At 47.0% G+C, this 12,750-nt stretch overlaps 1 protein-coding gene across 4 annotated transcripts in view; it reads left to right on the forward strand.

Annotated features, from left to right (window-relative positions):
- Positions 1–12,750, forward strand: part of TRIO (trio Rho guanine nucleotide exchange factor) — a gene marked incomplete at its 5' end in the record, with an annotated part of 300,776 nt that overhangs the window by 163,741 nt on the left and 124,285 nt on the right. For all 4 annotated transcript variants that reach the window (XM_081131178.1, XM_081131180.1, XM_081131179.1 and 1 more), the window contains 2 exons: positions 3,839–4,030; positions 11,874–12,043. In XM_081131178.1, coding sequence (XP_080987304.1) covers positions 3,839–4,030; positions 11,874–12,043 — 362 coding nt within the window. The remainder of the gene's footprint in view (positions 1–3,838; positions 4,031–11,873; positions 12,044–12,750) is intronic.

A 12,750-nucleotide genomic window follows, 5' to 3' on the forward strand; every position in this document is an offset into this window, starting at 1 on the left:
CAACCCAAAATCCCCCTCCAAGGAGGAGAAGAGATATTCCCATTAAGCCCATTACTCCCACCCACATGCCACGAGCTGTGCCCAGAAGATGCCTTCCGTGAAGCTTCCTCTCCACGTCTGGACCTTGTCAGACGACATGGTTGGGAGAGGACACAGCAGCTGCTCTAACTCCCTGGTCCAGCTTTTGTCAGGAGGATGCCATGTGGTCAGCAGGCAGATATATAGTATGCTTCTACATTTTTAGCAAGGCCTAAGGTCAGGCCTTGAAATGCTTGGGTTTTTCTCCTGCCCTATTTTTTTCTAAGCTCAAGAAAACCCATCTTTTCCACCATAGCCTCTGGCCATTTTGGGGCTTTAGCTCCCAAGGATGTAGAGAGAGGAAGGTCTGATCTGCCTTTGAAAAGCACTGTTTCCTGACTCCTAGCAATTATGCAATTTTAATATGCTTCTTAAGAAAAGAGGAAGCCATTTGGGCCCCACCCTGACCGGGTCCTTACTTATCTCCTTAGTCTTTTTCTGAAGTGATAATTACTCCACTCACAGATACAGAACTGGCCTGGAGAGATGCCCCCAGGGACAGGACGGCAGGTAGGAGAGCGGAGAAGTCTAGGCTCCTACTTCAGACTCTGAAATGGGCTTTCTTAGCTGACACCCCTCCTCTCTTTAAGTCTAATGTAAGTGACTAAATTGTCCCTGATAAGAGGAACCCTGGCCTAGCATTTGTTGTTTGAATAATCCCATCTCCCCTCATTGACTTGGGTGAGTTACTCCACCTCTCTGTGCCTCTGTTTCCTCACATGTGAAATGGGATGACCTAGTGTCCACATTACAGGGCCGTTTGTGGGGCACAGAGTAAGTGCTCCAAAGTTGGCATTTGTGGCCTGTATGTTTATTAACACATGGAGATCTCTTGGCTAAAGGATGGAGGGTAGGTGCTATTCGTGTAAAGTGTGGCCTTGGGCTCCAGAGAGGCCAGGTGCTGACATTGACCCCAGCAGCCCTGATGCTGTGTGCCCAGGGAAGACCATTGAACCCTCTGTGCTGGCTCATTTCTTCAAGGGTAGAATGAGAAGTGGGACTAAATGAATGCTATTTAGTGTCCCAGATAATCTGGACATGCACTTGTTCCTTTGGGACACTGATTGTTGCAAACGCCTTTACCTGCTGTCAAAGAGGGTGGCACGCTTTCAGAAGTGTAATGTTTAGCTGTTGGTTGGGAGGCACTGTCACCTGAAGATCCACATGAGGGGTCAGCGACTTTATGGCCATAGTGACAATCAACAAGAAGACAGGGTTCTGCTCTTTAAAAGTGTGTGTGTACAGCATAGCGCATGATACACCGTGAGCTGTGCCTCTGCCCAGAGGAGCAGAGCATGGTACCTGGATGAGGTCCTGCAGTGGGGAACGTGGATCCCCATAAACCCATCATCTCTGAAAGTCATCTCCTGTTGCAGCCTCTTGTGATCGGAGAACCTCTATGGGCAGCATGCATGCAGAGCCTCTAGCAGGAGCCCTTGATGCTAATAGCTGACCATCCCTGGGAGAGCCTGCTCTGTGCCCAGAGGCCACGCCCAGTGGCCTGAGTGCTAGCATCTCAGGAGGGAAGGGCTAGGTGTATACACAAACATATTTTTAAATAAGCTTTTTTAGACCAGTTCTAGATTTACAGAAAAATTGTGAGGATGACATAGAGTTCCCATACCTGTCCCCAGTCTCCCTGGTTATTACCATCTTTCTCAGCATGGTATCTTTGTTACAATTAATGACCCAGTATTGATGTATTATTAACTGAAGTCTATACTTTGTTCAGATTTGCTCGGTTTTTCTCCTACTCCAGGATCCCATATTCTATGCAGTTGTCTTGTGCCTCAGGTTCCTGTGGGCTCCCACAGTTTCTGTCATTACTCTTGTTGGTAGTGGCAGTCATGCTTTTCCTCTTCATTACTATATTAGAGTAATCCTAATTCACTGGTTAACTCCTCCCTCCTTCATCAGTCAGGCGGGCTGATCCATCCTGTCTTTAGCCTGAGGCTCAGGGTCACAGGGTCAGTGACACACCTGGTATTAGAGTCTTCCTCCTGTCCCTCTGCATCTACAAGGTGGTTTGATAATCTTCGTGGAGGGCTTCTTGTTGTCTCAGTCATCGTTGACAGGTTGCCAGACCATGCCATGGAGGATGTGCAGGGCCATAAGGAATTGCACAGGGCAGAGGGGGGGCATTTATAAAACATACTTTTGTTCTTACAAAGCTCTGAAGTGGGCAGTTTCACTGTTTCTGCTTTATGTAGGAATTATTATAACTTAGCTTCTAACTATGTCACAGAATATATAAAACTCAATATATATAAAACAGTGCTTTTATAAGTTCTGCAGTTAGATTGGGAACTGACTGTGCTTTTCAAATTATTTCAAATAATTTGATTCCAAAGAACATGTAAAAATGTACACAGGCGGTTTCCAAGTCTGGCCATAATTAGTAGATTTTAAGGGATTCTTTGACATCTCTTCCATCATTTATTTCTAAAAAGAATTGTGAGAGATCCTTTGTTAACAGTGCAGAGTATTCCCATGAGACTTTGGATAGTACTAAAAATGAAAAGACCCCCTAAAAATGGTTTTTCAGATCGACAGGGAGGAGGAGGTGACCGGAACCCTGCGTTACAGCACTGCGTGAACAGAGCTGGGTGTTGAGGAGCCCCAGGTGCTGACGAGCCCGGGGCGGTACACACAGGCTCAGAGTCCCCATCTACCACCTGCCAGCCTTGTCCCTGAGCCCAGTGCCTGCCCACAGCCCTCAGTTTCCTTACCTGTAAGAGGGCTGTGGTTGGGGTTGGACAGCTCTGGCAAGAGTGGCACTCATTTCTGATGCACAGTAAGCATTGGTGACTGGGACACATGAGGATGGGGATGGGAAGGGCAGACCGACATTTAGCTGGTCTTCATCATCCCTGTAGGCTCTGGTGACACCGCCGCCTGCCCAGGAATGACTGTCCCCAGCCCCACACTGCTGCACTGGGTGCACTTGCTCTGTACCTGTGTGTCGTTATCACTATGGAGACCACCTTACACCTGTCATGCTGTGTACTACATCTATTTAAAATGTTTTAAACTTGCAGAAAAGTAGGAAGTACAGCACAAAGAACTTACTTCCCCTGAACCAGTTACTTGCATGTGTATTTTGTATTTAAAAGGACATTCTGCTGTACAACCACAATCCTACCATCAAAATCAGGAAATTAATGCTGATTCCTGACGACCTTCCAACCCTCAGAGCCCACGAGGTCCTTCACAGCTGGAGGAGTCAGTGCAGAATCACCCGAGACCTTTAGCAAGAATTAAAACTGGAGTAATTTTCAGAGTGGTTTAGATACCAGTTTACTTTCACTTCAAACTCTTAAACTCTGGCTACTTTATAGCCTTATAGTTACTTCTTTTTTCTCAGAAAAATGTGCCAATACTTAGAAACATGTGACAAGGGGCAGCAACATTTGCCAGTGTGTAAGTTAGTCTATTCACCTGCACTTGGAATAATCATAAGTGGTCCATCATAGTGAAAGACACAAAACTGGAACTCGCCACGGTCACAGAACTGGGAGGAAAAGTGAAGCAGGCACTGTGGCTCCTGCTATCTCCTGGCTGTGCAGTCGCAAAAAGCTCAGCGCCCTGGGTGATAGGGCTGCTGATAGGGATGTAGTGGACTGAAGTCAACTTTCCGTTGGGTGTTTCTGTGTGACTCACAGAAACGATCAGGAGCGACTGACCGCGGCTGTGTCATGGCTCCCGGCCTGCCCGGTTTGTGATGTTCACCTTGTGTTTCCTTGGCTCTTCTCTTGTGCAGAACACATACACCAACGCGGACAAATTACTGGAAGCCGCAGAGCAGCTGGCGCAGACGGGGGAATGTGACCCCGAAGAGATTTATCAGGCTGCCCATCAGCTCGAAGACCGGATACAGGATTTCGTGCGGCGTGTCGAGCAGCGGAAGATCCTGCTGGACATGTCAGTGTCCTTTCACACGCACGTGAAGGAGGTAAGACACTGGGAGATGGAGATGCAGCCTGTGACTGCAGGGGTCTTTGAAGGCGAGTGTGATGTGAGCAAGTGGACCAGAGGTGGGCGGTGATCACGCGCAGCCTGCCCCCCCGCTGGCAGTCGGCGTGGACGGGGACGGAGCTGGCCTCCCTGCAGGCCTGCCTTGCAGCACCGGCGCCTGCATGCCTTGTATCTGTCAGGGCTGGGCCGTGAGGGCTGGGGTTGGGGAGAGGTGTGGATTAGGAGGTGAGCTGAAGGAGATCCCTTTAACTTGGAGAGATGGTGAGCCACCCGTTTTAGCATAAATAGACGGCGTGCACATTGTGGTCAGAGCTGTTGGGTTTCCCTTCTGTGTGTGAGCCAGTCATGTGGTTCTAGTTACAGTTGCCTTCTGATTTTATCACTGTGTGGCTACTCTCAGATACTAATAAAAGTGAATTTTACAGAATACTGAATGTACCGAAGACATCAGCGTTAATTAAGGCTGAATTGGCTTTGGTGATGTCTGCTCGGTGTTAGCTCAGCAGTTCTCTTTAAGAATCACACCTGGAAGAAGGTGGGTGCTTGTAAGTCTTGTCGCAGACCAAGCACTTTGATTCAGTGTGTCAAGATCTCTGGATTCTTTACTCTCTCACCCCAGAGGACAGAGCACAGAACAATTCTTTCCGAGAAGAGAGAGAAGAGCAGATTTTTTCACAAAGCTGGCAGATATTTTATACCTTGAGGTTGCATGCAGAAGGCGGTTGATGGAGGTGTCAGCCTCAGTTTCACCCTTAAACTTGGATTGGAAGTTTTCCAGGACCCCTTTCTCTCTTTTTTTTTCTCTGAAAGGAATTCATGAGATTCTTAACCTCCTCTTAGAAGATGAAGAGCGGTGCTCTGCCTTTTCAAAACATGTTTTTAAAATAGTATTTGAGCCCAGCCAGGCATGGCTCAGTGGTTGAGCGTTGACCTAGGATCCAGGCGATCAGGGTTCGATTCCCGGTCAGGGCACATGCCCAGGTTGCGGGCTGCAGCCGATCAGTGGTTCTCTCATCATTGACGTTTCTATCTCTCTCTCTCCCTCTCCCTTCCTCGCTCTGAAATCAATAAAAAAGAGAAAAAAAAAATAGTATTTGACAGCACTCTTGATCAGTCTCGTATAAATTTAGAGTTTATTTCAGGGGAACTCTCAGTATCCTGCATTTGTTATCCACCCCTCATCTCTCTGTGCCCTTTGGTATTGCTGGTGGCATTTTATTCACATCAGCTCTGATTCTCTTTACCCTTTGTTACCTGTCCTTGCTCCTTCGACTGCATTTCCTGCTGCTCACTCATTCACTCACTTGCTCATTCCAAAGTGTCTCCTGAGCCCACTCTAATCCAGGAGGTGAATGACGTGGAACACATACTTCTGCTTTTGTGTATGTCGTGTTTTAGACATTGGTTTGTTTCTCTCGGTAGGTGGAACTTAAAGTCCTTGAAGACCAGAACTGTCTCACTTACTTTTGTACCCACTGCTTAGCCTCCCCACCAAGCTCAGCAGATCCTCAGTCATTTGTGGAATAACGATGTTTATTTCTAGCATATGTCCTGAGATTTAATGATAGAGGGACATATTTCCATTTTCAAATATAGCAAAAGCATAATTATTTCCATCCACTTGTACTTATTCAACTTCCTTCTCAAAATTGGGTCCTGAGTTAATGAGTAATTACCTTTGAAATTTGTGGGTTATTTGAGGCCACCAGGTGGTCACATTGAGTTGTCTGCCAGGGTTTATTTCTGGAGTTGATTCAGTGGCCCTGAATTGGTTTTTGTTCACTTGATTCCCAGAACCCATGGTTTCCCAGGAAAGATTGTTCTCGTTTGGATCGGGCTACAGTTCTTGCTGGGCTTAAGTAAAGGAGCCTTTTGGTTCTGCTTCTGCAAACTTACACACTGAACTGGGGCAAGTTTTTGTTTGGGGTGATGCTTGGGAAAAGAACCTTTCATTTTACTCAGAAGTCAAAAATAAAGGCCTCCCGGCCACCTGGGGATTTTTTTGTCTTGCATACCAGTCTGGCTCCATTTTTATGCCTGACACTTAAGCATGCAGTCTTCTTTATGTACAGCCAGTGCTCACTCTCCCTGGAAAGCAGGGAGAAGCCTGGCTGGACCTTGCCCTATGATCAGAGGAGGGTTACTAGGAAGTGGGAGCTCTCATCCCTTCTTGGGGTGCAGAGCACTGGGAGCTGCCTCTCCTCCAGTCCTCGCTTAGTGTGCTCTGGCTTTTCCCCTTTTCTCCTCTTACACATATTATTCTCATTGGTATTATTTCATGATACTGACTTCGATTTGCCCAGCCCATGCATCCTTCATAAATTCCCTTTCATCATATTAAGAGATCTTTTATCACCATCCGAAAATGACAAGATCTGTGATGCACCAAGAATGACCAAGTAGTGCTGAAACCCTCCTTTCAGGGCAGCAGGCATGTGCTCCAGAGTATGGTTAGTCGTTTCAGGCTGAAGAATGCGCTGTGCTGCTCATGGCTGGAGCAGTTCCCCTTTGATTTCTGCTTCTCATACCTGAAACTGGATCCCATTTTATGTTCATGGCGGGTGCCTCCTGAAATTCCACCTGCAAGTTGCCATTGAAACTTCCTACTTCTGCTCCTGGATTGCATCTCCTGCTGGGAGCTGCAACTTCTGTACTTCCCACGCTGCCTTACTGCTCACCCATCCCCACTGGTACCTGAATGGTCATCTTAGTCATAAACAAGATGGGGAAACAGATGCCCACAGCAGTAGCTTGTTTATAAAGTGCTTGCAGTAATTGACTCTCAAACTGGCTTTGCCAGTTAGGGAAGACATATATGCTAACATGATCCCATTTCATAGATGAGAAAGCTGAAGGTAGAGAGCTCCAAGGATTTCCCAGGGTCACACAGGGGATCAGGACCCACATCTGATGTGTTGTGAGCACACTTGTGTCCTGCATACGGATAATGCATCTGAGAGGTTCCCCTTAGAGCAATCCCCAAATCTTGGGGCTCCAATTCTACCACCCACTGAATCAGCTGGAAGCTCAGTCCTTCCTGGGACCCCCACCCCAGTGAGTCCTCTAGGAGCCCTCGCTGGTGGGGTCTCCCCTCCCCAGTTAGTGAGGAAGAGGCTTTTTCAGGGCTTTTCTCTCAGCAGAGTGAGGTTCCTCCCTAAGGTTCCACCCAGCACAGAGTTTGTGGGGAGGGTGCAGCTGGGTCAGACTCAGCTGGACACTGGATCCAGGACCAGGCTATCCTGCATCTTTGTCATAGGAATTTTCTCCTCAAACCCCCTCATGTCTTCCTAGCCCAGCCTTCCCTGTGGATCTAGGCCCTTGACCCAAGTCTGCACACACCTGTGCCCACTTGTGGGCTGGCTTCAAGTTCTCTTCTGGAGAATGCTGGCCACAGCTCAGAGGGCCTCTAGGGGGCAGCATTGCCCAACTCTGGCTGCCTGAGGCGCCCCAGGCTGTGGGCCAGCTTTATGCCTGGAATCCAGGCTGCTGAGAACTTTGATAGAGTGCAACTCCTCTCTTGCTGTCGAGCAAAGATTTATCTTTTATTGTAAATTAACAGCATGCAGGGGTTTTTTTTCAGGTTCAGGAAGTTTATGGTAAAAATTTCACAGGCCCCCCCTAGAGACTTTTTCTCGTTGCTTTGTGCAGAGGCTATTTTAGGAGCCATATGTACCATTTTCAAAGCTTAAACAGACTACCGGAATCCTATTGCATTACGAGTGCATCAGTTCAACTCCAATTCACATCAGAAAAGACCTTTTCTCTGAGACTTTTCTCCAAATTGAATGAGAATATTTCTGTTGGACCAAACAGAAAAATTATAAAGAGGCAGAGGACCTTTGGGCACTTGAACATCATGGGTTTAGATGTAACCTGGCTCCTGCTACCTGGGTTTTCTCCCTCTGCAGCCTGATCCTGGCACCAGTCCTTGCGGTCTCCCGCACAGCTGTCCCCTTCACTGGTCCCACTGCCCACCAGGCGGGCCAGCACGTTCCATCGTGAACATGTGTTGAAATTTCCAGGATGTTGAGGGAATAAGCTAGTTCTTAAAAAAAAAAAAAATTACCAGGAGGAAAGGAAGAGGTTTCACTCATGGCACTTCCCCTGGAAACAAGGGAAGTGATTTCTATAGAATCCGACAGACTAATTCCTGCACCTTTCCTCACACTGACCTATTTTTAGGTGTAAGAAGATTAAAATGTGAGATGGTGTTAAATTGACCAGACTGAGTGATGAATTTTGAACAATTGGTAGGAACCTGGATATGTTTTTTAAAATATCTAGAGAAAGAAGACTTTGAAAACTTGGTGATTTTTCTTATTAGAAGAATTTTCCTTACAAGAACAAAATTAGTGGTAGTGGCTAACATTTGCTTTCTTCTGCACTCTGGGAGCGTCACCTCATGTCATCTTCCCAGCAGCCTGTGAGGTAGGCATTATTACCATGCCTGTTTTATAGAATAAACTGACACCTGGATCCAGGTAAGGAACTTGCCCGAGGTCACACTGTGGAAAATGTTAAGTCAGGATAAGTCAGGATTTGAGCTTCAGTCTGACTTCAGAGCCATGCTCTTAATGGTTATTCCATATTCCCGCTAATGAGAAGGGTTTTACTTGAGTTATCTGTGGATAAAACATGAACTCTTACGCCGCATCAGTGGTGTCCTGTGGAAGCACAGGGGTGCGTTGTGCCTCAAGAGTGGGTTTTGAAATGCTCCTCTCATCACAGTGTGTAGAAGCAAGTCATGTTCAAATGGTTCTATAATTTAAATAGTATTTAATGGTAGTTTTTTAAAATGGTAGTGTTTGCTGGAGAAGAGGAATTTTGCAGACACATCCACACAGACAGGCAGGCACCCCACCTCATATCCTGTCCCACACGCTGGGTCACACTGGGCCAGGCAGGAGAGGCCTGACCCGGCTGTTTAAATAGGAGTGGGAGGGTAGTTGGGACACCTGTATGTGAGGTGTGTCATATCCAGAACCTGCAAATTCTCTACCAGCTGTCTTAATTAACGTTGTTTTGCTGATATTGCAGTGTTTTTCTAGTGGGCATTTAAAAACTTGCATTTCTGTTTTCTCAACAAATTTAATTTCTACTAATGCTATGAGATGCTGGCTCTTAAAAGCGTGGTGTAACTAAAACTAGAGGCTACTTTGGCTCCAGCCCTCAGCCTTCGAGGACCAGCGTGTGGTCTGATGTATCAGTCAGACCCCTCCCTCTGATGCAGTCAGTATTTGTAGTAGAGCTGGCTCCTTTATCTTTCTTCTCATTGATACTAATGTTAGATTACATGCGAGAAAGTCTTTCTTCAGTGTGCATTTGCTTAAATCACTCATCTCCACTGAATGAGCACAAAACGCTGAGGGAGCACTTTTTCTAAGGACTCAGCAGTTTACTACGCAGTACCCTGCATTCATTCTGTAAGTGTCTCCATTGTCTACCTGTCAGTTAGCTACTGGGGCTGAGTCAGAGGCAGGTGTGCTGGGGATCCTCCTGTCCCTGGGTTCCTTACACAGTGACCAGGTGGGGCAGCTTCAGTGCAGCGTGCGTATTAAGGTGGAAGATATTTTTACAGTTGAGATTGAGAAGGGAGTGGAGTGGTTTTTTATTTTCTTTTTCAGCAGAGAAACAGCTGCAAAGGTCCACTTTTCCACAAATGTCCGTCTTACAATAGGAATCAGGGTGGGAAGGCTGCAGTGGCCAAGGGCTGCTGGGAAGGTTTTCTCTGTTGGGAGCAAGTGGCCTATCACCTGTCCTGGCATGTGGAGGGCAGGTTTCTAGGAAGCTGATGAAACCATTTCAGCTAAAAGAGAGTCTACCTGTTAGAGCACATATTGTGGATGTTTTGGGTTAAATGTTTTGACTGGATAAAATATTATAGCCCTATTTTGGTAAACTATTCGCTGTTGCTCAGAACAGCCTCTCTGGCACACACTTGGTTTCTTTGAGCAAACCTTGCCTCTTCAGTTAATTTGAATGTGTCAGTATGCTTAGGGTAGTTAAATTTGTACAGAGCATTGCTGATTCCCCCAGTGCTCCTGCGCCCCGTCTCTGGCCATCTTAATAACTTCTTAAGGGTAGTATTAACTCTCTGAGGGTCCCTGATGTAGCAAAGTGAGTCTCAGAGAAATGCAGTGATCTCTTAGGACCAGTGCCAGTGCCTTGTTAAAGCATCTCTTAGATTCAAAATCCTGCTCCTACTGCACAATATGGCCTGTGGAACTGGAAATGTTCATGGGGAATATTAGAGCAAATCAGAGCTTCCTCTTGGTTATAATGCTGTTATCCTGCCTGCTGTTTATAGTTGTAGCCACCAGGTTCATGAGAATATAGAGGAAAGCGAAAAAAACCCTACAAAGATAAGTTATTGATTATTTACTGTTATAGATGGTACAGAACATGAGTCCATGTTTGGTGAATTGATGACATTTTTTGTCAGAAAACTGTATCAACACAAAGTGGGACCAGATCAGGAGCCTCCTATCTGATACTGACTTTGCTAGTACGTGGGCACTGCCAGTAAGGGTTGCCCGTGTTATACAGGCTACTTCATCACCTGGGGCCTCTTTTCCTGTCCGTAAGCTCCAAGAGGTGAGCCAGCCTATCTCTAAAATTCCTTTAATTAAAATTCTTGGATTGTATGAAATTTGATGACTTGTACACAAACATGGTTAAAAAATATGAGACAAGCTAACAGATGTTTTATTTATAAAATTTAGGACCCCAAGTAACTTAACTAAAAAATAAGTCCCTTGCCCGCACTTCCCTTATGTTTAAATTGACCCACGGACCTGACCAGAGCCACCTGTTTCCAGCTGAAGATACATTTAACAACAAAGGAACTCCTACAAGGTTCTTGTGGGTGTACCATCACTAGTCATTGGGGAATTGCTCACTAAAACCATGATGACACCCCAGTCATTTAAAATGGCTAAAATAGAAAGACCAAGCACGTCAGTATTGGTGAGAATGTGAAGGGCCTGGAACACTCACACACTGCTGACGGGAGTGGAAGCATTTTCTCCACACACCAACCACTTCCAAGCCCCCCAGGGCCTGCTCAGTTTAATTAATTGTCTTTTTCGGTTTACTGGACGGCTCCCCAGAGACCTGGAGACCCCATCAACTTCTCAGCAGCAGGTGGAGTGCTCTGCTCCCACCAGACCTGAATCCAGCTGTCTTTACCCATCCAGGTCCCCGGACATATTTTAATGGTAGTGGCAGTGAGGTGTGTAGTGGTTTCGATGTGCCCTCTCTCTTCATGGACAGGCTGAGCTGTGACCGGCGGCCTTGCCTGGCTGGGCGTGGTTACCTAGTAGTGCCACATCCGGGTCTCCTGCCAGGCCTGGGGATGCATTTATTTCACCACCTTATATGCTTCCTTTTCTGAGGCATAGGAAGCTCCCATGTCTGCAGCGGTTTAATAATTAATAATGGACTGTAACGCCCTTGCTAGAAAAAAGCCATCCAGACGATGCTTGAAAGAATGGCTGTTATGTGTAGCAGATGTTGGAGGGGTCTTTTCTGATTTCCTTTGCACCCAGATTGAGCCTAGGAAGAATTGGAAAGAGCGACTTCCTGTCCCTTTCATTTTTTCCTTTCTGTGACAGTCGCCCTCGCTCTCTGCCCGGTCATTTCTCAGCACTCAGCGGTGGGATACTGCGTTTCCTGTGCCTCTTTTCTTCGGGCTGTCCAACTGTGTGGGGGACTTTTCGCTTTCTCCCGTCTCCCCGGGGGCAGGCTGCCCGCTTCCCTCCAGGCCGTCACCCCGTCTCCCGCCTGGACTGCCCCGGCCTCACTGCTCTCTCCCCCCCCAGCTGTGGACATGGCTGGAGGAGCTGCAGAAGGAGCTGCTGGACGACGTGTACGCCGAGTCGGTGGAGGCGGTGCAGGACCTCATCAAGCGCTTCGGCCAGCAGCAGCAGACGACCCTGCAGGTGACCGTCAACGTGATCAAGGAAGGGGAGGACCTCATCCAGCAGCTGAGGTGGGCCCGCCCTGCCCCCCTGTCTGAGCACAGACTCTTTGAAATCCTGCCAGCGATTTCCCCTTCCCCTCACTTTTTGGAACAATTGCCTATAATTCTCTGTCCAACTAGGTAGAGAACAAATAACATCTATGAATGTGACGGAGACTAGCAGCTCCTTCTTTCTCTTCTGTTTTCTCCCTTACCGTTTTTTCTGTATAATTTTTCCCATTACAGCACTATAAGCCTTCCCAGAATTAAGCTTTTATTAATATTTCTGCTTAACACCTACCTAGTAATTATTAGAAATTTTATTTAAACCTCCTAGGAGTGTGTCCTTCAGGCCCTGAGCAACCTGTTTCTCTCGAGTGTGGTGGGGTGTCCCCCTTCTGAAAGCTGAAGCCCGGCCAGGCCTTGGGGTAACACCTGTCCCTCAGGTGCTCCTTGTGGCAGGAGGACAGGGACAATGCTGGGGCTGGAAGCAAGCTCCTTTTATTGGATCACAGGGACCGTTTACGTAAACATAGTCTCACGACTGCTCGCAGAGGCCAGTTTATTGATTCGTTGGTGATAACGTCACATGATGTTCACTTTGCAGAGTCAGGCAGTTTACCTGATAGAGGCTCAATTGATGCATTAAAGTTTAACCCCTCATAGCTAATATAACCACCGTTTATAGGAAACAGGTATCTATTTTCTCTACTTAGGGAGAAAACTGGCTAGAAATG

The sequence above is a fragment of the Miniopterus schreibersii genome (genome assembly GCF_964146895.1).
Source record: "Miniopterus schreibersii genome assembly, chromosome: 3".
Taxonomy (NCBI): Eukaryota; Metazoa; Chordata; class Mammalia; order Chiroptera; family Miniopteridae; genus Miniopterus; species Miniopterus schreibersii.